General features: G+C 38.0%; 1 protein-coding gene across 4 annotated transcripts in view; it reads right to left on the reverse strand.

Annotated features, from left to right (window-relative positions):
- Positions 1–25,479, reverse strand: part of LOC101233672 (transcription initiation factor TFIID subunit 4) — a 146,747-nt gene that overhangs the window by 77,426 nt on the left and 43,842 nt on the right. For 3 of the 4 annotated variants that reach the window (XM_072934517.1, XM_072934518.1, XM_072934516.1), the window contains exons 10-12: positions 24,735–24,904; positions 6,385–6,515; positions 4,407–4,532 (exon numbers count right to left, since the gene is read on the reverse strand). In XM_072934517.1, coding sequence (XP_072790618.1) covers positions 4,407–4,532; positions 6,385–6,515; positions 24,735–24,904 — 427 coding nt within the window. Of the gene's footprint in view, positions 1–4,406; positions 4,533–6,384; positions 6,516–14,960; positions 15,019–18,162; positions 18,296–18,954; positions 19,055–24,734; positions 24,905–25,479 lie in introns of those variants that run through there. The other variant, XR_012057827.1, reaches the window with a different exon arrangement.

Genomic DNA, 25,479 nt, shown 5'->3' on the forward strand with positions numbered 1-25,479 from the left:
AATCAGAAATAAAAAAAACAAAACAACAACAAATCAGCTACAACCTCCTGCTCCTCCTGCTGCCAGAAATACTTCCATTATTAGCCCAGAACCAGAACTTAATTCAACCTGACAGACAACACATGCATCTTCCAGGTCTGGAAACAGCTATGAAAGCAGCAAACCACAGATTTATTATCGTAAGACCAGTTGTTGGGTTTGGTTTGGGTTTGTTTTTTTTGTAGGTTTGTTGTTTTTATTTTTTTAAAAATCTGCACGTGACACACCATGTCAAATGTAAAGGTAAATTCCTCAAGTGATTTTAGTCTGGCTTTTGACCTTTCTGCAGCCTCAAGAGTCTCCTCAGCTGCCTGTGCCATCCCCAAAGGCCCAGAGAGGATGTCTGGTTCTGCACACACCTGGCAACAACAGCCAGTGGCTCTCTCTGGCAAAACAAACCAGGGACAAGACTTGACTCTCCCAAATATTTCTTTTAAAGAGACTGTGCTCCACATATGTGTTTATACACAAGATGGTCCCTCCTTGTGCCACTTTTTTTTTCACCTGTGATACTTATCTCAGGAAGGAAACCCAAAATCAATGACAGCCAAGGCAGCTCAGTCCCTCCCTGCACAGCTTCTCCTTTTGACACATCACATTTTCTGGGGGCTTGAGACAGGAGCTCTTCCAGCAGCAGGAGGTGCCTGGATCTCACAGTTTGGGGACTAAGATGCCTTTTAACACTTCTAAAATAAAAACAGTTACTAGAAAGTAAATTAGAGAAAAGCTTTGGGCCACACGTTCAAGGCTGGTATGGGAATGCTGTGGAATATTCTGGAACGTTGTGGGACACTGTGAAATATTGTGGAAGGTTATGGAATGTTGTGGAATATGATGCAGGATCCCTGAGGTGCAGGGGGTCATTCTGGCTCCTGAAACAGTGTAGTTGTAGTTTCAATTTTTAGATTTTTAATGTAAAAGAAATTCTATGCTGCATTGCTACTATAGCATACCATGATTTTTCCTTTCCTGTCAAGTTTGTCTTCCCCCAAAATATCCCACTGGAATGAGAACATCACTCACAATGCTTCTCAGCTTGTGATATTAAGTTTCTATTTCTCAAGTATTTCCCAGGCATGGGACATAAGATTTTGTAAAACTGTTTCATTTAACAAGCCAAATAACACTGCTATTTTGTTTCAAAGACACTCGTGTAGTGACACAGCTGATTTTAACTATAGTGACTTTTCTCAGAATGTCCTTTTTTTTTTTTTTTTTAAATCTAACTTTATTTTCCTTCTACCTTCGCATCCGATTTTCTCTCTCCTTCTCTCAAAAATATTTCCTGAAGCAAAACCAAGCCCATCTGAGTGCTTACAAATTTTGCAATCATCTCCTACTGTAACAACTGAAATTATGGTCGCGGATCAACCAGAACATTTGTGTCAAGTATTTTTCTTTCTCCTCATAAAGAAATCCACCCATTACCCAAAACAACAAAAACCTAAAACTTTTTTTGGCCATCATTTACCGGTTTTTTTTTTTAACCCCTTACTGAATTGGAATGCTAAATTACCAGATCAGTTTTAAGGCTTCCCAAAGATTCACGTTGCCTCCCCTTTACTTTCAACCTATTCTTTCATTTTTCATTATCTTCTCCATTGATTATCCTGTTACAAAGTAGATTATTTAACACCATCTGCTTCAATGCCCAAAACATTTCCATCACTATCTTATTCTTCATCAAAACCCAGACTATGGCTGTTAACAAAACTCCAAAGTGTAAATAATTTAAAAAGAATTTTCACTGCTCAAGTTCAACCTTATTATGCTCTTCCATAAAAGAGAGTAGGTGAGGTACCACCAGCAGGAAGCTTTGAAACTTTCACTAAAATGGTTCTGCTGAGTAACCTTAAAAACATGTTACACAATAACCTGTCAAAACACTTCCAAGATAAAAGATCACACTGTTTCTCTAAAAGGCACATTAAGAAGTTGCAATTATAAATTAATATGATTTTTAGATTGAAGCATCTGTAGGAAGGAAAACAGACACAGAACTTTCACTTTAAATGCCAAAGTTTTTTATATTTTAAAGACAGCTTCTCAAGGTGACAAAGGTGCTGTGACTGGGGGAACACTGTCTGTGCATGGTGGATGTTTGAGCCTCCAGAACAGTTTAAGCATCTCCCCTTTGCAGACACAAAGGTCAGCAGGGCACAGACAGAGAGAAGTGGGTACTGGTGGGTACCACTTCAGCAGGCAGCTGGAGCAGACTTTACCTGTGTCCATTCATTGCATTCCTGTGTCACTACAATGACTGCATCCTTCCCACAGGGGCCAAGATCTCCTCAGACAACAGGGCACATTCACAAAAAAACCAAAAAACCAAAATTCTGGCTAAGGAATCAGTACACAGGAATTCAGAATAAAGATCTCAACAGCTATCACTAGTCATGTACAGCTGCTTTTGCATTTGAGCAGCAGCAGAGAATCTAAGGAAATAATGTAAAATCTATTATTTAGAATAAAAAATTGCAATCTGACCATATTTTGCCAAACTATGTCCTATGTAAGCCTTGCACCAGGTCACCCATCCATCAGAACAGGCTGGGGAGCACCAGCTAGACAAAACAAGCTCAGTTCCTAACTGGCATTTACACTTAAATTACAGCACTGCATAAGCACCTTCCAAGTGGTCCACAGTGTCTTCTACTGTTCTCTCTAAATATTAATACTGATAAAAAAGCCAGCACTGCTGCTGGCTACTCTGTGCTTTGCTTTTGGATTTTTAACATCTTCATTTATTTTTCACCTTCATGTATTTTTATAGTATACCATGTATTTCTTCCAAGCTGTCTCCTGGTTATGAAGATGGAGTATGCATTCAGTCATTTCATTAAGGTAATTTTTTTCAAATAAATTGGGGTATTCTTTTCTATTTTTTTTTGCTGTTGTTGCAGAATTCTTAAATTTGCTCTTCCTTTATTTTATAGGAATCAAACTTGATGAGTGTGTATTTATTTCCTAAATTTAGACTTCACATGACTTTATATTATCCAAGACCAAAATAACAACAAAAATAACTGTCCAAAAGCCAGAGTATTAATTCATGAAGGAATTCAGGTTGGAAGGAACACCAGGAGGTCCTGCTTGTATAAAGCTTTGTGCAGTCAGGGAAATATTTCTGAACTGAGGACTATAAGCTACTGCACTTTTCTCAATGTCCATTAAAAAAAAACAACCAATGTAACTAACAAGCACCAGGATACACAGAAAATGGTTCACCCAAGATGCAGTCACTGAATGGAGAACACAAGATAAAAAAATAAATAAGCATTTATTTATTTTTAATAAATAAGAATTAAGAATGAAAACAGCAAATATGTTTTCATCAAAACATTTAAAGAGTATCTGTGTTGTGTGAAAATTTGTCAATATTTAATAATGTGAACAAGTATAAATTAAGAGTACAAACAGGACAGATTAAAGCAGCCTAATTGAGAAATAGATTTCTAAATAAACAAGGTTTGGTTTTTATATTTTTGAATCTCTCAACTTGTGAATATTAATAGTATAAAACCAGGAGGATGCATTACAATTGAACATTGAGTTGTTCTGTATAACCTCTTCAAATATACAATATATAATAACTCAATACAATAAAAACAACTCAATGAATATTCAAATACAATTAAAAATGGGATAACTAAGGGATGAACTTATTTGCAGTTAGACATCATATATATTATTAAATTTACAGTTACAAGCAGGAGACTTATCTATACCTATGTGTTCTTGAAACAACATTATCTGAGTTTGTTCTACTGCACCTATGAACACTCAGTCTCTGGAATTAAAGCTACACAGGAACAAGTCCTGACAACGGGCAGTTAACTGAAGGCAGGCATGAATCAATCAAATACTGCAGTTATACAGAAGCAACTGGAACACATTTAAATGAAGATGAACAAATGAACAAAACTGTTTAAAAACAAAGTCTAAAAACCTAAGAAGTAAAAAGCCTCTAAAAAAATAATCAGAGTTTACTGAATTTGTTTAAAGACCAGAAGCGTCAGCTATGATTCTCCAGTGGTACAGAAATCCTTGGCATCTATTAAGTTTCACAGGCAATTGTAAAAAGCATTTCACAGAATTATTTTCAAAGTGTTAGCCACTGTCTCCTGTATTCCCAAGAACTCATCAAATTTGGAGCTGTATGTGGAACAGACAGAGCCATCCCAGGCAGGGAGTCAGGAGTCAGCCCAGACCAGAGCCTGACCATGAGTTCAAGGTGTGCTGTCACACCAACAGCACCTTTCTTATTGTAAGAAACAAAATGTGCTTAGGAAACACATATCGCAAAATTCAATAATTGTTTGAAGGCTATGGATTGTTAAGTAGTTAAAAAACAGTGAAAGTGATACCTTGGCAGCCTTCAGCAAAATTTCCCTCTCTTGTTCATCTTTCCTTTGCTTTTCCAAACGCTCCAACTGCTCAAAGAACTTCAGCTGTGATCGGACATCTGTGGCTTGTTCGTACCACTCATCATCCTGTAAAACAGGGACAGGCCTTCAGAAAAACAGCCACTTCAGCAAGACCATGCATTTAGAGACTGCAATTGTTACACATTAAAATCTTTCCTGAAGCAATAAAATGATCATTTTTTAGGCTCTAGGAAATGAAGCCAGCCTATGGTTAAGAAGGCAGAGAGAATCTGATAATTTAATTAATATCTAAGCAATTTTAAAAGATCAAGAATTGATTTATGAGCACCAGATACATGAAAGAGTTAAAAAAAGTAAAACCAACTGACTTAATGATGGAAAACATCTAAAATGCTTAACTTTGTAACTGAAAAATCCTAGCTACAGTTTATAATGAGGCTCATAACCTATAATTCTTGCATTTGTACTAATCTTGAACTAGTAACAGACTTTCTCAAGAAGCAGCATTATAAAAGCATTAAAGCTAAAAACTCAGTTGAGAATAAGCCTCTAACTCCAATTAAAACAGAAGCTTATGACAACTAAGAGCAGGATAGTTTTCCTAGCACACTGAAACCAGGAGAGTTTATGGCATGAACCACATGGAGAACACTCAGAATGTCAGTCAGAAAAATAAGATTTCCATATTACTCTCATCCCATTTATCTATTTTATGTTCTCCTTTCTGACTACCATGCAATGAAATCAAAGAATAGCATTCATTAATAAAAATACAGAATACAGTGACAATGCTACATTTCAGTCAGAGACAACACTATTTTTTTTCCTAAGGATCTTTTAAGACACTTCTAAATTCTTCTTTGGCTTAATATGGACTAAGCAAATTGTTTTCTTCACAGACACCATCCTAGAGAAAAGGAAGGAGGAACTTAACACTTCTGAAAATGATAAAGAATACTGAACAGAAACAAGTATATTTTACTTTTAATCCAATATAGTAGACTATATCCATCAATTGCAATGAAAGATCTAAGTGTGCATAATAACCAGGAAGAATGGCCTTTATTTTTTAATCCATTTTTCTATCGCAATGACATTGATTATAGTCACAGACCCCAGAGATTATAATTTTTGCAAATATTACATAGAATTGATCCAACCATGACTCAGGTCATGGGGCCCCCAGGTTTGGGAAATAGGTAGGCTAAGACACAGTCCAAAGCTGTTTGACTAGACTGCCACTCCAGGAATACAAAGAAGTACACCACAAAACCAAGGAACAAACTAAACCAGAGCTATCCAATGTATATATATGCTAAAGAAATCTAAATACAGCTTAGAGAACACACAACTAGTTATTGCCATCTTCCTTGACACCAGTTTAACAATTATAATAACTAACAAGCATCTTACTTCTACTGGAAAAGATATTTCAAATATATCAAGAAAGATGTTTGACTCATTCGAATTTCAAGCTGATTTGTAGATCTTTATTTAAATTTCCCCCTGGTCTGAGATATCAAAATTGTTTCAGTTTTCTTCAGGAATAAAATCACAAACAAAAAAATCAGTGAAGAATTTACAGCTGAATTCTTTAGTTGCTAAGGCAGATACTGGCAGCTTTTGTAAAATATTAATATTTCTTACATCCAGAAAAGTTAGTATAGATTCTTAAATACCAAAGCAATTTTGATGCAATTCCTGGATACCCTGGACAACAAGGAGCTATCAGGAATCAAGTCTTAGTCACAGCCCACGAGCAGAAATACCTTAGCACGTACTCTAGACACAGAAGGACAGAAACAACTCCACGCCCAAATTCCCCCAGAGGAGAAGATGAGCAGGCAGGCTGGCTGTGCCATGCCAGCAGAGGTTCTGAGCAGCAGCTGCAGTGAGGGCAGCAGTGCAGCATGGAGCAGGACGTGGCTGTGAGCACATCTGCCCTGGGCACACTTACTTTGTACGACTCCATCCGGTGCTGGGTTATCACCGTCACCTTCTCTATCACTGTCCTCAGTCTGCTCTGTGTTGCGTGGGAAATAAAAGTAACCACCTCAGCTGGCACATCAGTAATTCCTAGTTTTTTAGCTAAAGCAAAAAACAAAACAAAACAGAATTAGCTTACCCCACAGAGGAAAGAAACCCCAGAATACAAAAAAAGCTCTAAAGTACTTTACATCACTACTTCATTTTCCTGCATAGAAAAATCCATGACAGTGTATTTATGTGGCTCTGGTGACACATTCCTGACCCCCTGAAAAGAGTGCAACTCTACAAGTTTAAAAGAGAAATCAGAGAATTTCTTGAACTCTTGAAAGCACTTAGGAACTTTAGCAAAGTTTAGCCTGGCACATTAAACCAAGGCACGTCAGAGTATGAGACAATCTGAATTCTCAGTTATTCTACACAGAAAAAACAATTCCTTTATTTTCAGAAGCATTAGTGCGGCTGAATTTCAGTGTCGAGCAGGTGAGGGTGCAGCCCAAAGCATTCTGTTGCATCCTTTAGCCTACACCACTGGCATAGTACCAATAACAGAAATTCCTTAGGGAAAAAAAAACAGCTATTAATTGAAGGCAAAGAAATAAATTCATATTAAAAAGAGTTAAGAAATGTTCAGATACACCAGCTGTCCCCACAATACATATTCATGGCTACCTGGACATTTGATACTTCGTGCTGAGTTTATAAAAAAAGCAGTCTACAGTCTAATGCATTTATATATTTTAAAAACATCCAAATTACAGAAAACAATAATATGGGTAACACTTAAGGACTCCTAAATTCATCAAAATAATTACTAAGTATTTGATATAAATTTGTAGGTATATGAATGTATGTACTTATTTAAACTACAGTCCTACAAAGGCACATGTGGTCCCAGCAGGAAAATTTTCTGAGTAGAAAACTCCCTGTGTTCACACATAGATACATACATTTCACACAGGGAAAAAAAGGGTAGTTGTACTTTGTATGGACTGTTGTTGTTGAAACACCCACCAGAAAAGAATAAATCTGCTGAGTCAGTTTTCCATTGAATGGACACAAGACTTTCAAGAGCAGTTTGGTTGGGACACAGGAATGGTTATGCAAAACACAGAAATTTGTGACTCTTTTGGTCAGTGCTTCCTACAGAGCCAGCTGCAAGGGGAATTCTTAATTCTTCTCTGGGGAGGGGTCCCAGAGCAAACACCGAACTCGGCTGCACGAGAGCGAGTGTTGGCTTTGCGAGGCATTCCTCCTTTCCCCTGGCTAAACTCGAGAGCAAGAAACCATCCCATGGCTAAAAGAATGTGGGAGAAAAAAGAAATGAGTGCGGGTGGCAGTGGGAGTGGAGTGGGGTCGCAGCCAGGGGGAGCGACACCTGCTCCGTCCTTCCCTTCCCCTGGCTCCCACTCCAGCGGGATCTGCCCCTTCCCTTCCCCTGGCTCCCGCTCCACCGGGATCTGCCCCTTCCCTTCCCTTGGCTCCCACTCCAGCGGGATCTGCCCTCCCCGCGCATCCCGTCCCACCAGGATCTCCCATTCCAGCCCCACTGCGCTCCCAAGCCGCACTCCCCAGCACGGTTCTCTACTCCGGCTACCGCCGGTGCTCATTTTAGGGATTCTTTGAAGTCGTTACCTCTTAAAATAACTTAATCACTGACCCCCTATCTTACGCGTTACCGTAAGGATTTCAGCAAGATGGATATATGATTTTTAACTAATTTCTGCTTTATCATGGGGAAAAAATAAATTAAACCTTTCTTGGTGCCCAATTTGTCCTGTGTAATAGAGCTGGAGCTGCGCTCGGGTTGCTGAAAGCTGAACAACTAATGGCAAGCAGACACACACATTAAATCCCCACGCTGCAACTGCCACCCAGGCAAATGAAATCCTTGAAGTTGGGAGGACGATTCCTACAGGCAGGAGCAATTCCTCCAAGTCAGACTGGCAATATTTGAGCATGCACCATTTTACAATGCAAACACGTGTAAGCAAAGCCATCAGTCAGAAAACCCTAGTCTGAAAGATAAAATGCAAGTAAGAAGGGCCATTTAATTAACTACTACCCAAAAAAGAGGCCCGGAGATGGAAAATTCTGCCTTATTCTAAGTAAGGTTGAGAATGTGTAATTGTTACAGTTCTTTGAATTTGAGTGTAACTTCAGCTACCCAACTTCTCTGAAAACACACACACTCATTTTATAATAAGAACTGTTGCCATCTTGGGTTTTTTCACAATAAAGGTCTTTCTAATCTCAAATAATTTTATTCTAAGAAAAGCCAACCATTACAGGACTTTTCTTGTCCCTTTAACTCTTCAGAAATTCAACTATAATCTATGAACCAAGTATCTCCTAGATGCTTGATGCATTAAGATTCTTGTCCTTCATCAGCCTCTGCGATATCCCAGTAACTACCTTCTCCTAAAATCCCTCAATATAATATTCCCAAGTCTAGGAAACTACCCAGAAACCAGAGAGTCCCCCTCAGGAATCTGCCCTGGGACTTCCCCTCTTCAATGGGTGTCTCAGAGACCTCAGGGGTGAGACACAAAGTCCCCACACCAAGCCTGCAGATGGCACCACCCTGAGCAGTGCACAGGGAAGGACCTGGCGAGTGAAATGAGACGAACTTCATGGAACTCTTGAAGGACAAGTGCCCTGTGCCTGGGCTGGACTCACTGGAATGCCATGGGCTGGGGTCAGCAGCCCTGATGGGATGTGCATGGAGAGCCTGGAGGCCAGCAGGTTACCCAGGTTCCAGCTCTGCACCCTGGCACCCCTGGGCTACACCTACAGCAAAACAATAAATCAGCGGTAACCAACCCACCTGGGGAAGCAACTCCTCCTCTTCACTCAGCCCACATGTACAACCCTGCACCTTTGGGTCACCCAGCACAAGAAAAGCTTGAAAAAAATTGAATCCAGGAAAAAGTCAGCAAGATGGTCATGGGGTTGCAGCACACAACCTACATGAGGAGAATCTGAGGGTTCTTATTCTTGGACTAAGAAGACTTAAGGGAAAGTTTAATGAGAAGATACAGCCAGACCCTTTATTAAGTTTGCCTGGAAGAAGAATGAAAAATAAATTCATAAACTGAAACAGTTCTTTCTGACTGGATATAGGGGAGAACTCTTTCATGAAGAAATAATGGAACACTTTGCACAAACAAGGTGCAGACTATTCCACCTCTCAAGTCTTTAAGACTTGGCCAATTAATGTCCTAAACAACCCAGTCTAAATTGAATGTTGATTCAGCTGTGAGCAAGAGACTAGAGTGGTTCCAAGATCCCTGTCCTCCTGCATATGTGCTTCCATATTCCTTATTACTGCACAATACTGTGACATCTCTCCTACATCTCAGATCAACCTCTGGCACATCTCCCAGTCCATATTTGTCCAGCATGCCAGCTGAGCACAGTCAGGGACCTTGAGCCTGGCCAGCCTGTGCCAGAGAGCTCGCTGGCAGCCAACCAGGCAGAAGAGCAAAGAACAAGAAAAAAATGGGTTTATTTCCCCTCAACTCAGGCACACAGAGGGGGCTCTATCTAGCTCCTGATTTATCAGTTGACTCAAAAGTGACCTGAAGGGAAAGAAAAACGGCAAATGGAATATTCAATCACTTAAGGCTAAAATTCTTTGGAAAACAGGATAAGGGGAAAAGAATACAATTTCCCCCCAAATGAATTAGCATCAAGAAACCAGACTACAAAAAGACTTTTAAAAAGTCATCTTGTCATTTACACAATCCATCATGTGTAGAAGCATCATCACGTCTTCCCTGCTTTAAATTACATTAGTTAAACCCTGTTAGCCTGGGATGTCAGAAGCAGGGTGCATTCCAAAGCTGCATACTACATGAAGATTTGGCACACTCCTTAAATACTTGGATTGCACTTGGGGCAAGGGTGGGAAAATTACCAATTTCATCCATGCTTGGTAATCCTGGCCTGCTTATACTTTCATACACAGCTGCTCCCACCACTGTGCTGAATCACTGACCTACGAGATGTTGTGATACCACTGCTTAGAGCCCATCTCTTTTTTGCTTTCTTGTACTCAGAAAAAATACCAAATAGAAACTGAATGTAAGCACAGGGCTGGCAACTGTTAATTTTCATATGTTTCTGTATTAAAATCTTAGTTTTGTCTTTTTTTCTTGACTGCCACTTCTCCTCCTGAGATCTGCTCTCATTTATAAATTTCTTAAAATGAAATATATAAAAGATCATCCATTCTCATTTATAAAATGCATACTGGAATCCTGTCTGCCATCAAAAGAAAATAACACTTCTCTCTAAATGGGAAATTCCTAACATATTCTTCTAGTCTGCTTAATTACTTTTCCCAGTGTTAATAGGAAAAGGCTACTCTCCCCTTTTCAAGATTCCCTAGAGTGATAATGATGTGGAACAGAAATATGATTTATACTTTTAAGAAATATATAGATACACATATATAGTCTACTAAACATAGTTAATTATATCACAAAACACAAATATCCTTGTTATTACTCATCTTTCTAACCAAGTTATTGGACAGTGGGCTTCATCTACTGATGTTTTTACTTAGGCCCTAGCATTCTGAACTCTGGTCTTAATTGCACCATTTGATCTTCACAATACATACATTTAAATATGTGCAGACACCATGAAGAAAATTAGGATTAAAAAACAAACACTTACTTCTCTCAACAGAGTGCTTTCCCCTGTCTGTCTTCTGTTTTTAAAAAGTTTCACTTCTTGCTGATTTTTAGGTGATAATCTCAATATGCTTTAAGTTTGATGATGTGGTAATCTTAACTTGCAGTCTTGTGATCAAAAGTATCATATGTGGAATTTGAAAAGAGTTGCTTGCTTTTAAATAATATATTTATTAAATTTAGACATTTTGGATAAGAAGTATATGCCTCAAGTCTTTAAAATTACTTTGGCAATGTAATTTTGAACTTTTCCTAGAGCTATGATAAAAACATCATTAAGGTTAACAAAAAAAAAAAAAGGAGCTGAAGCAAAGCAATGCTCCAAGCTATAATTTTAACCCATCTCTCCAGCTGAATTCAAGTTTTGATATTGTTAAAGACAAAACTAAGGTGGTACTCTTTATTCAAGTGCTCTTGCCAGATCTCTATTACACCAGAACTGTACAAGACAATCAAGAATTAATGACTGATTGAAAGAAAACTTCAATTCTTTCTGGCAGAACTCAGTCACAGCACAACCTCAGAGGCATCTTATGCTACTAAAGAGTCACACTATCCTACAGGAGAAATATGAGGGACAAATTTGTACTCAAATTCCAAGTTTTGAATCTGCCAAGCATTACAGAACAACACAATAAATTCTAAAAAAATTAACCCACATGTTAATACTTAATTACATGTCTGGAAGCTTTAATAGCAGACCCTGGTTCAATCAGAATTTAATAAAGATCTACAGTATATGAGCATGCAAAGAAGTGTGTTAGGATATTTTCTTACAAATAAACTATATTATATTTTAAATTTTTTGATATTGCAACAGAGTTACTGCAAAGTGAGAACTTAGATACAAGTTCCAAAAACCTTGAGGGAAAAAACGTTCAGCAATATTATTCTGATATTGGCATATGTGTCAGTAGCACAAGACTGTTTTTTACAAATATAAAAGCACCTAAACCTTGTAACTGAAAACTTTTTAGGTCTCATGAAGTGAAAATTCTGCTATCATCTGCTTAGCTATCTGAAAAGTCACTGGATTTGCTGCACTTTAGAAGTTTAATTATATTTTATTGATCAAAAACCAAAACAAATCATAAGGAGGGTACTGCCCTATTTGGGAAGCAGAAGAAAAATACTGTCTTTGCAGATAGCTTTTCAAAGAATCAAAAAGTTACTTCAATAATTTATACTATAAGAGGACTGACAGGATTGAGATCAAAGATAAAAAAAATTATTTGTAAAACATCAGATCTGACTCTGATTATTGATGTGATAAATTATTAAGTGCTGTATAAAATCTCTTTACGTTTACACTCAAAACAAAAAAACCTTGAAGAACTGGCTTTAAGCAGTTAAACAGCTCAGATTTAGGGTTTGGTTGTCCTTCAAGTGCAACACTGGGAGGGTGCATAATTAGTGCCTATCTGCCCTAACCACAGGTCAGAAATGCAGAAAGCACACACTCCTGTCAGCCTAACACCAGGAGCAGCTTCTTGAACTTTAAATTCTATGCAAAAAATATTGGCCCAATATCCAACTGGAACCAGTCTTGTTAGATCCAGACCCCTTCTGCCATTACAGCTGGCTTGCATACCACAAAACAGAAAGCAAAGTCCATCCCCCTCCAATCTCAGACATTATTTAAGTTTTTGTTTAACCTCATTTAACCCCATCAGATCTAGGAAAATGCAGCAAAGAAGAATCTGGTCAGATCTACCCACCTCTCTCCTGCCCACATCCCAGAAAGTGTTGGGCTGTGCCTTGACTGCATTTACAATTGAGGCTCAAGCCCCCTCCTATGTTATCCCAAAAGAACCACCACAGTTTTGTGCCTCAGTCCCCCTGCAAGCTTCCCCATCAGGCAATATATTGGAAACACAGCCACTTCAATTCCTGCAGCCTCCCAAACTATTCAATTCTCTAACAAAGAATTCTATTCCTTCATTTCACCAACATAAGGGAAACTGACAATTTTATAGTGCTGCTGTAGATGTAGCAGTGAAACATTTCAAACACCTTAATCTCTGTACAACTAAATACAACATGACTGGTTAAGTAGACACTGTTACAATATACAGGAACTTACAGTATATAGGAACAACATATAGGAAATTACAAGCTGAAAAAAATGGGGTGAGGGGGAGAGTAGCTCACCTTCTGAAACTAAAGACTCATCTTGTGTGGTCTCTACAGAAAGAAGGACATGAAATCAAGAGAAAGCAACTGGAACTTTGTCTGTGTAGTAGTAATTCTAAATACTGTGTATTAATAATTCTAAATACTGTGCATTAACATTCTAAACCGAGCAGTTCCAGGCTGACAAAACAGGGAGGGGGAACAACTCTACTGTACTAAGAGGCCTTGACATCCTGAGAAGCACAATGGCAATTACTGAACTCACTTCTCCCAACCTCAGAGCAGTGTCCTCAGCCCACAAAGCCATCCATCAATACTGCATTCCTAGTGCTATCAAGGGGAAAACCCAACTCTAAATATTAAGCTAGAGAATGAGGGATGGAACATAGGAGAGGAAAAGACTAAGGTGGTTAGTTAGGTTCAGAATACCCTGGGGTTGTGTTGGGGGGGCTATCAGTGCCCTAGACAGACTTTCAGTACTAAAAAACTGAAGGCAGAGCTTGTTCATCAGTGGTAGGGCAAACAGCAACTCCATTTTTGATAATCAGACATTCCTAGGGGTGCAAGATAACTCAGCGATCCCAGGCAAAGGAAACAGGAGAAACTACAAAACTTTAGTTGCTGCCTTGACAAAAAGAGCCAACCCAAAGGAAGCGGTTGGAGAAGCGCCTCTGAGGAACCTGTAACGCAGAGCTGCTCAGGAAAGCCCCAGGCCAGGGAGTGCTTCCTGCCAAACAAAATCCCTGCCAAGTGCTTTGAGATTTGGTGCACAGTTCCCTGCAGCAGGTACAGACCAGCAGCCCCGTGTGAGGGGCAGATGGCCAAGACAGAACCCACAGCTCCAAGCCACTCTCAGCTAGGAAAGGTTTTGCAAACCAGTTTCTGATCCTGCTCAACACTTCCAGTGCACCTTCATGGGGAACAATGACTTTGTTAGAGAGAATGACTTTTTATCAGTTTGCAATGGAAAGCCCTACATTCCTTACTTCAATAAACTTGTTTGTAAAAAAACATCCTTCCTCCAGAGCTTCAGAACTAACTTATGAGTAGATTTCTGGACAAACTGGAAACCTCCTTTGTCAGATTAGGCCCTTTTCTGACCCAGAGATGAGGCAACTGAGAGGTGCTTTATTCCATTTGCAGTCTCATGAGAAGGGTGAGACAATGCAGGTGTTATAATTCATGCCATCACAATCAGAAGCCAACTATTTCCTAATTACAATACATTATAAGTGTTTCTTGGCCTATCAGCTTTTGCCACACCATGTTGTAAATTTCTTAAAGGAAATCATTCTAAAATTACCTGTCATGGGTCCTACTACAATCCATCTTTCATAGTTCTATTTCTCCAAAGTATCCAGTCTCATTTGCAAGGCCATCCTTTGAAACTTGTTTCTAGTTCCATTTCTCTCTCAACCATGTCTGTCCTATTCCATGGCATTTCTAAGTCAGCATTTCTTATCTTAAGGTTTCCATACAGATGCACACTATGTGAGCCTTCTCTCAGGCTTTGAGAATTCTCTACAAATTAATTTCCCACACTTCTTGAGAACTCCCTATCTGCTGGGAGTAGTGTTTGTCCTACACTTCTTCAGGACTACCCACCTTGGGCTGATTGCCCAGGAAGCATTTTGTGAAACTGATAAACTGCTCAAACATTGGTTATTTTTTTCAAATAAATTCCAAACTTACAGGTTAAAATCCTCAAAATACATACCATGTTCAGTGCAAGACACAGCAGGGAAAAAACAAAACCAGCCATGCAATGTAACCTAAAAGAATAAAAATGCAGAATAAAATGCTACCCAATTTTTAGTATTGTCTTTTCCTGCCCCCTCCAAAGTAAATGCCAACCAAACTATTTTAGCAAAGTTAGATTCAGCTGAGACTTTTAAGCTTTGTAGTGTGAATGCACAAGCACAAAACCAAAGTATTTCAGGAACTACAGTGGATTTAACTCTTTCAGTACAAACTATACTACAACAAACACTTATGTATTTACATAACTGTATAAAAAGTTAAATAAACCTACTCTGGGTAACAGAGTCCATCATCCTTTCTCTAACAGTAGTATTAGGAGATGCTGCTAGAAGATTGTTAAAACAAAAAGTGTGTAGTGCTCACTGGGCACCAAAATTATGCCTTGGTCTGTCCTAAGAGCATCTTATCTGTTTATTAGGTCAGAATGGAATGGCTTTTTCCATTAATTTTTCAAGTAATTTTTTGAATTTGCAACATTGTAAAACAAAGAGTTCCACAACTTAACTACACACTTGGCAAAAGCAACCTTTTTGTTTATTTTGAACTTTTCGTTTCTAATTTTAATATACTTCATTCTTGTCAAAGGGAAACAAGCAAAATAACTCCACTCTAGAGGGTCATCTTGGTGTAGTTATTTTAACACAACAGAGTCAGATGCATTTTGCATGCATCCATACAAAATCCCTGGCCATAGTCTCATCCTATTTTATGTGCTGACTTAAAGCTTTTATATGCAAGTCCATAGGATTTGGGGCAGGACAAAAAAAATTCATCAAGTAGAGAAAGAATTTCTCAAGCATCTTACTTAACCCTAACTATACAAATATACAACTCATGTTTTTTGATGGAGGTCATGTAAGACTGACCAACAAAAAACCTCCACTTCTTTATAAAGTCTCAACCAGTGGGTAAGTCTGGAAACTTGCTCATAATTCATGCTTTTTGGAGAAAAGAACTACTTTGAGAGGAGGTCTGTCCTAAGGTATACATAACCAGACAATCCAGTTTCCAAAATTCTGTCTCTAAGCTAGATAATTAAACAGCTGAAAGGCAGCTATTAATCATCCATAAAGAGTCTTTTTTATTACCCTTAGTGGTTTGTCTCTAACAGAACCCAGATAGTCACCAAACAACATTCTGCACAGGTATGTGGAGGCCTGGAAAATGGAAGGAGTTGCCACAAAGCATGGAAGCATAAACAGTGCATGTAGGAGCAGAGAACACCTGGCATTCCCACAGCAAGGAAGGCTTGAAGCTTGATCATAGAGGACAGAAAGACTGTCAACTCTGAAGGAATATAAGGCACTACAATTAATTGTTTCCTTGCCCCTTCTGTAACTAAACTGTGTATCACCTACCTTCTTCTAGAAGAAAGCAAAATCTCAATGTGTTAAGCAAAGACAATGTCCTTACATTTGATGTTTAATTCCTCCTCTTTAAATAAATCAACTTTAAGATAATTTTTGTGCCATTTGATGTGTATTCTAAAAGAAGGGCGGGTGCTGAAGTTATGAAAAGGAGGCACTGAAGGACAAAACCTTTGAGAACTGCAGCTCCACATCCTACCCTATAATCCCAGTAATCTGTGCTGCAGCAATTGAATATGAACAGTGTGAGGAAAATACTAAAGTCAGAGGAGGGGATGAAAACTGAAACTGGGTCAGGTCTCAACGTGTCAAATGAGAACACAAAGATTACAATTATATGATCTTTTCTTCTTCATCTTGGTTTTCCCAAAACAAAAAATACAGTATAATAAGCATGTCCAAAGATATCCAGGAACATTCAAGAATAAACACAGTGTAGAGGACTAGAAAATATGTTCATTATTTTTATGAATAATAGTAAATGCCTCAATGCACTTTTGTGCTTGGTTACTCACTAGAGAGTCAAACCAAAAGAGATTTTTACAAGGACCAGACCACAAAGTACTAATATGGCAATGACACCAATGGGAGTCCCTAAGAAAACAAAAGAGAAGTTGTTAGTTGGGGATTTATCTGTTTTCATGCAGAGTAGACAAATATATTTCTTGAGCTAAACTCAAAATAGTAAACCAAGACAAGACCTCAGGCTTAAACACCATAAATACACAATTATGACAGTACACCAGGTAAGACACAGATGGAGCAGAACTCTTATATGTCAGAGATGACACACAGATGCCAGCATCCTAGACATAGTCCTCACAAGGAACAGAACACACTCTCCAGCACATCCACAGGATTCAAAGTATACCAAGTATAAGAACTTGCCTGTGTGGTTCTGTTCCTTTAAAGCAAATTGTGTGAACAAAACAGACATTTGGACAATATTTTCCTCTGAAAAACCATCTCTGACACCACAAGCAGATCAGGCATCACAGCTGTCACCACAAGCCTGATGCCAGGCAGACTAGTTACATGTGAGGCTTTGTCTAAGGAGGCAGGATAGGCATGTCACACAGGGAGGAAATTCAGGAAATTCAGAAGATAAAACCCAGGAAATTCAAAGGATACCAGAAGGGTAGACCACAGATCATCACCTGAATTTCAAAATATCAGCACCTTCATCTCTCTATGCCCAGGATTAGAATTAAACCTGCCAAGATCAGGACACCATCCCACATTCATTAATACCAAATAGAGCCTCACCAGATCCACCACTGCAAAATTTAACCAGGTCAGATATGGTCACTTAATTTTGTCAAAATAGCTTTAGTTTATGACAGCTTATTGTAAGGCTGCACTTCTACACTATTGTGCACAAACAGATGGTGGTACCTCATCTGGCACAATTTTGTGTAGCAGCTACTTCCTTGAAAACAAATACCCTTTGGTTAGCAGCAGCATGTCTTCGTACCAGTTCAATGTTTGGCTCTGACTTATTTAACACAAGGGACTGCAAAACTGGTTAAACCACAGATTAACCTTCTCTGCTTTACAACCACTGAAAAAAGTATCAAATTGCCAATGAGTTATAGTAAATTCTGGACTTGTGTGCAGTAGACTCAGCAACATGTAGGAGGCTGACAATGGGAGAAGGAAAGACTAAAGGAAGTTACAAAGTTTGTCAGTAATTTTAAGAAATGAAAACACTACAACCTTAGTATGAGCAGCAGGATTGCCAAATAAACATAATGAACAATCATTCCAACATATTTTTAAAAATATTACCTTTTACTTTTTTCCCCTTAAACGATCCTTGAAGATGCTGCTCACTGATCAATGACTTCCTCCTCCACAAAGATGTTCCAACATGTGTTGAGTGCTGGGGACATTAGCACCACCTCTCGAGCATGGAGTTTGCCTACAGGAATAATGTAAGTCAGCTTTATTGCAATACTGAATGGTTCTCTAAGGTTTTCTTTTTATTGTTCTTATTTTACATCCATGGACTTTATAAATGAATCAGGTAGAGAATGCATCTCCACAGAATGATGATCTTAATTCCACTCTCCTTTGCAGAGACCTGGAAATTTAAGCCACTCAATTCCCAGATGCAAACTTATTCTGAGGCTGGGTAACATATTTTGGTGGGCCCTGAAGGCCAGAACTGCCTTCTAGAAATAGCAAGACCTTTTTAAGATGGCACTTTCACTACATTCACAAAACAGAATGAAAAACTAGTGAAAATAAAATTATGGTGAACAAAACTTGAATTCTCTAAGGATTTCTGAGACCAAGTATAATGGTCATGCTCTCAGCTCAGCTGGAGTAAAACCTTGGAAAATGATGCCTGAAGAAACAGCATCATTTTCTTCACTAATACTCATATTTTAAACATAGCTAAATTAATCATATTTATTTTGAGAAATTACTGCTTGATGAAATAACATCAGTTCTGACACCTAAAGGTGATACAGCTAAAAGCATAACTCAGATTCTGTAGTGTTGCAGAGCCAATAAGATTAATAAAAAGAAAACCTTGGAAGTATGCAAAAAAATATTGAACAGAAGCTGCCCTACCTTTCACAGAAAGGCAGACTCCAAGCTCTCAGGTGGTACTGAAGTTACCATTCCAACACATGTTGGGACATCTTGTAAAACAGGAAGTCTAATCATGGACCTATTAAAGAAAGAACAACAATATGGTTTAACATTCTGCTGAAGTACTTACTGATTATGTTTATTTGGCAACACTGCTGCTGATACTAAGATGGGAATATATTCCCACCTTTTTTGAAAAGGAAATAGTAAATGTGAATCAAATATAATTGTCTTATATTACAGTAATATTAGCAATTGATTCAGTTGGAATATAAAACCAAATTCTCTATTGAACATGTACAATGAACTCCAATCTCAGCCTATCAACAACCTAAACAACTATCACAACTATGGACATTGGTTAGAAAATTGGGAGCAGCACACATCTTCTCATCTAAATGCAATTTCTAGCAAATTGTTTGTTTGATACTAATGAAATAAGCCCAAGTTACAGAACTATTCCAGACATCAGAATGTGGATACATCTCTACACCTGCCACATCTTGGAGTACCAGACTGAAGTTTACAGAAACTAGAGAAAGTCCATGCTTTGGCATGCACAGTAACTTGCAATTTGGATTACACAATACCTAACATGACTTTTTTTGCTCCCTGAGAATACTAAGTAGAATCCAGAAAACTCCACTGTAGGTACAGTTCAAGCAGACTAAGCAAGTCCTTAGGACAGTGCATGACTTCAATCTGCTACACTTATGAACAGGGAGGTGTTAGAGCAATCCCCAAACACAATCAAGAGTTATGTCCACAGGCATTTACAGAGGTCATCCTGACAGACAGATGCTGATGATAAAAAATTACATTCAAATGAATACTTCAGTTTGAAGACAAATCAACTTATGGACAAAATGTTAAAAGTCAACAGCGAAAACAACTAAATCACATCAACAAAAAGTGCAGTGAAAATAAAAAATTATATTCACAGGCAATCAGAGAGCTCAGAATTTCAGAACACACAACCACAGTAATTGAAGTAGCTATAAAAGCCCTCTAAAGTAAAGCAACCAGAGAAATAACCACACTTTTATGTTAGAGCTACTCTGTATATGAAAGAGCAGTCATCAATAGGAAAGTTTCATTTCATTCAAGCAAGAATACAAATGTTGACAAACAAACCCAGAAAAAGAGGATGACAGAAAGACTTACTAAACTAATAACAAATGCTTTAAATAGACACTGAAATCACCTGGCCTGGTTCCATGAAAGGTACCCCTATGGGTTTTAACATGGTTTAGCAATATAAAATGCCCTCTAGAGCACACAAATTCTTTATTTAAAATATACACATAAGGACACAACTGCTGCCACTGCAATGCCACACAGTAGATTCAATATACTCCAGAATATAGAAAACACAGATAACCTATTTCTGTAAGATTTAACATACAGTGGCTGAACAAGGAAAGAATCAAGGCAGAGCAATGATCAATATTTCATCAGACAAAATTAAAAACATATTTTACATGTAAAATAACAAAAAGGTAAATCTATAAGTTATGTTGAACCTAACCATACAATTGTTATATTGACAAAAACAGTGGCTCACTCCTAACCAGCCAAGCTTCTCTGAAGCTGTTTTAAGGAAGACTATAGGCCTTATAACTACTGAACTAGGAGAAACTGGATTCATCAGCACATTTTCAAGCTTTATAATAAGTGGCATGCACCACTCTGTGTGTTCTAGACTAAAACTTTATTTATATGAAGCAAGAGAATCCAGAACTAGGTTTGTGGTGGGCAATATTGCAGATGTATGCTGTGTCAGTATAACACACTTTTTCCAAAGGACATTGATAATGATGCTAGGTAACAAAAATACAGCATTTTGTAAAACCATGCTATAGATATCATGGCTGGTTCTCCAATAAATTTCTGTTGTATGCATTTAAGTTAAAATAATTTGGAAGATACAAGATGACAGTATTCAAAATGTATTCCGTGTGGCCAAATTAGTCCTGTATTTCTTAGAACGCCACATGTGTTCTATTCAGTCAGTGTTCTGTAACAACAAAACTGAAGTAGAAAAATGGGGTGAAGAACCCAAAGATGTTCAAAGAAAGGAACCACTGAAGTCCAAGAATACAAAAAGCCAAACTCCTGCTTAAATATTATTGCATTATAACAGTTAACTTATAGTTAGGGCTCACCACAAGTTGTGACATTTTAGGGAGAGTTAATAAAAGCAAAATGGCATCACCTGATTGTAGAAGAGATCAATTAAAATTAAAAGTTGTGGGAATTAATAAGCTCCTGCAGATTCTAAGCCAGTGAAGGTATCATGCTCTATTGTTCACAAAATATAAAGCAATGCCTTTTGGAACCCCCGGTGAAGGTTTGAGAGACCATCAAGTTCTCAGAAAAGTACATGAGACAGCTGTTCCCTTTTTCCAAGGATTTAGGAAAGGATTATAAAAATAATCATGTTTTATGCTATCCTTTGCTGTGTCCTGCTACCTTTCACTAATTTTTAACATAAAATGCAGTACAGCCTTGCTCTTATCAGCACTCAGAAGCCATGCTGTAATCAGGGAATTAAAGCAGAGGAGTCTCTATTTTCACAAGATGGTTAAGGACTATAGAAAACTGTCACACGTAAAAACCTGTTTTACTAAGTGTTGCCTATTGCCTCATTCAGCAAACAGCAAAAATTCAGAATGTCGAAAACTAGCTTCTAAAACTTAACTAACACAACATTCCTACTCAGCAAGAAGTAAGAATGTCGTGTTAGTTAAGTTTATGAATGAATGGAAGTGAAACAATTACCAATTATTAAGGTAATTTTTCTTGTTTCATTCCCATAAAACCAAGTGGAAAAGCTAGGATTTTTCAGCATTATTTGCTTGTAAAAATAAATAAATAATGGGTCTAATCAGCTTGCTTGCCTTCTGAAGAAACACTACTCATTCTACTAACAAAGTTAAAGACCTAGAAAGTGTCAGGAGTTGGTATGCACATGCATGATGCATATCAACCTCTGCCCCTCAACTTCCCAAAAAAAAAACCACGAAAGCTTTCCAACCCTTTGTATATGTTTCATTGTGCTATGCTGTCATGTAGAAAGATCAGGGTTTAAAGTTTTATGATTCTGAGAGGAATAACAAAAGAAATACATTATATGCTGAGACATACTCACTCTTGATTTTGCATCAAAGAAGAATCTGAAACAGTCACAGCCTTGCCTTCCTACATGAACAAATGGCAATGATTACCAGCCTAAAATGACTAGATACAAAATTGGATAAGGAAGCATGTGGGAAGTAGATGAATATCTTTGCATGAATTACCTTTCAGTTACTTCTTCCATTTAAATGGATCAATATTAGTCCCTTGGATTCTAACACTGCCAAGCTCAAGTAGAGATAAGAGCATACAATGTATTAAGAAACCTCTTTCACTATGTCTTTGAGGCATCTAGCTGGTGGTTACTGCCAAAGTCTGAAGAGCATCTGCTCTCACTTTAGCAGTTTATATTCCGACTCTGGTGAATGGAAGCACAATCTCTGAAACAGCCTTTGGGGAACACTACCAAGTTGCTCGACAGAGCTCTTACTCAGAAAAGAGAGGAGGAGATTAATATTACAGAAAACCTGAAAGATCTCGCTTCTGAGAAAGGAGACAAGAGTAGTTTCCTAATACTGTACACACCACAAATCTCTCTTTTACTAAAACATTAAAAACTTGTCCTAAAACTGAAGTGATTAAATAGGAAAAGACCTAAAGGTAGAAAATAACATTTGTTTAAGTCATATTCATGCAAAAGTAAGAAGAAAACATGTATCTTATCTCATTTGTCAACAGGCATAATGAAAACAGAAGAATGAGGACTCACATAACAGACTTTTTCCTAATGTGCTCAAGAAGGTCACGGGTGCTTTGCTTAGTCCTGTCACAGCAACATATGGCAATACTGAGTCTTGCAGTGAACTTACAATGTCATTATTTTAAGTTCCCAGTAGCACAGATTACTAAATTTGTGTGTGGTCCTAAGCAAACAACAAATCTGGCCACACACAGTGAAACCCCTGCTTCTAAAACTTCAAAATCAGCTGAAGGAATCTCTCCTCGAGAGCCATAGATCCCAGATAGTAGCCACTTCTGAACTCCACAGCCACTTTCAAAACTATAAAAGGCTTCATGTAAAACAAAAATAAAGCTCTAAAAGTGGCTGCAGGAGATCACTAGGAGTGGCCGCTCTTCTGGATTCACTGCTTTTGAGAAGTAAATCCCTGCAGCTGCTTTTAAAAGCTTTGAAAGTTTCATTTCAATTATCAAAGCCAATAAAGCTTCAAACACAGCCATGGGGATTTGTTCCTCAGAGAAGCAAACCCCAAAAGGCAGTGATGAATAGTGTGATGGGCTCTGTGGCTCTTGAAGTATGCACAGATTCCTGTAAGTCCTGCACTTGTAATTACAACTCCATGTTGTGCAGCAATTGTTATAGCCACATAGCTCATTAAGGCTTAAATGGCAAATTCATAACTGATTTCCCATTCTTTCTAACAGTTTTATGTCTGTTGCCTTCTCCTTTTCTTACACCTGTATCAACTATTACGTGAGCATCCCTCTCAACAGTTTCTCAGACACATTCCATGAAGACCTTGCTGGCTGCAGTCTCAGGTGGTGCTGAGGCAGTCCCAAAAGGCAGGACATGCTTTCCCAGCTGTCATCATATCCTCACAGCGAGCTGACTACAGCCTGCAAAACCATTCCTTTCTCTGAAGGGGAACTTAAAATGGCATTTTGTAAAGTACAAGAGTGAAGTCTGACAATAAGTCAATGGAGAACTTGCCTGCAACTGCAATATAAAAAGGCTCCAGTTAATTCAATGAACATAAACACAAATAGCATTTCTGAAGCAGCCACATGCTTAAAAAAAACTAACAGCACTGATTTGTAACAAGATTTTGGTCTTATCTTTAAAACTCTAAGAAGTAGATCCCTAAAAATTTGTGATGTAAGCATAGGCCTGAAAGAGATACAATTTACACCCCTAAATAATTGGAGCTTAGTATGTTAAGACACTGATGGCACTGAAAACATTACAAAAATTGTGCTGAAAAATATACATTTAAGTACCAGAACACGAAGTGTTATATTATTAATAAAGTATGTTGCATAAAAATGCATTCTATTTTACAGAACTGCATTTCCTAACCTTAAAACACCACTAATTCTGAACAGTTATTCTACTGAAGTTTTTAACTGCCATTTTCAAATGGCAGAATAAATAAACATACCTTTTTGCCATGATAAATAAACACAGCTTTTTGAAAACACGCCATAAGAAAATCACTATGAACTTAAATAGATGCAGGTGTTCAGAACTGAGCAACTGGTTTGTATGGGGAAAGAAAATCTTGACAGGAAACTTAAGCATTCTGTTAAATGTTATTCACAGCTGTCCTCTGTGACCTGTACTACTTACTTTACCTCTCCGTTTCAATCTTCTCATGTGTAAAACATGAAGGAGGATTGTGAGAAATAATTAATGTTTGCAAAGAGCTTTGAGATCCTTGGATATAAAAAACATGGGAAAGAATGAAGTTTAAAAGTACCAGCATGCTATTTTATTTCCAACTTGAGGTAAGTTACTTTTATCACAAAAACCTTGAAAGTTTAGAAATACAAAATTATGGAATCAAATGCTTAAAAAACCATCTTAAGTGCTAAGCATATTCTGTTCCTCAGAACCTCATCACTCTGAAGGAAACACTCCCAGAAGGAAAGGATGCGCTTCTCACCCGTTTCAAGTATGCGTTTATGGAGAGGTATAGCAGCAAGAAAGGGTTCATCTTTACAGGACTGGATCTGGGCTCCAACCAAGTCAGAGTTGGTAGCCAGAATTCGGGCACTTTCTTCATTAAGATTAACGCCAGCCATAGAGGCAACATCATTGATGTCATCATCATCTCTGCAATAAAAAAAACAACATATAAAACCAAATTCTGCATGTAATATATTCATTTTTTACACAATCTGCTTCTCTAGAAGGAACCATCATGCCACATGCCCAACGAGTGGACCAATTGAGACACAACCCCTGGTGTCTCCATTTTCACAGAATATCTTCAGAAACAACCACATCTCTCTCTGACCATATCAGAAAACATCAGAAGCAAGACAATTTGACTGGTAACAGAAAGTGTTACAGAGGTGTCTGAGTCAGTGATATCAATGAAACCAGGCTGATCAGGAAACTAAAGGCAATGATCACCACTAACAACTGGACACTGGGATTTTCTCATTATAAAGAAAACTAGGCATAAAATGGTAAAATAAATAACAGAAATTAAAAGCAAACCCATGTATTTTTAATCCTTCACTGTTTCACAAGTTCCTACTAAAACAGGCATCAAAGCATTTTCAGCAACAGTCAGGGAAGATTCTTTAACCATGCTGAGCTCATAGGTAAGTCTGGGCTCCAAGCGTGGCTGGAGTATGTGCTAACTTCTCTGCTAACATACAAATATTAGTTGTGTCAACAAG

The sequence above is a fragment of the Taeniopygia guttata genome, chromosome 11 (genome assembly GCF_048771995.1).
Source record: "Taeniopygia guttata chromosome 11, bTaeGut7.mat, whole genome shotgun sequence".
NCBI lineage: Eukaryota > Metazoa > Chordata > Aves > Passeriformes > Estrildidae > Taeniopygia > Taeniopygia guttata.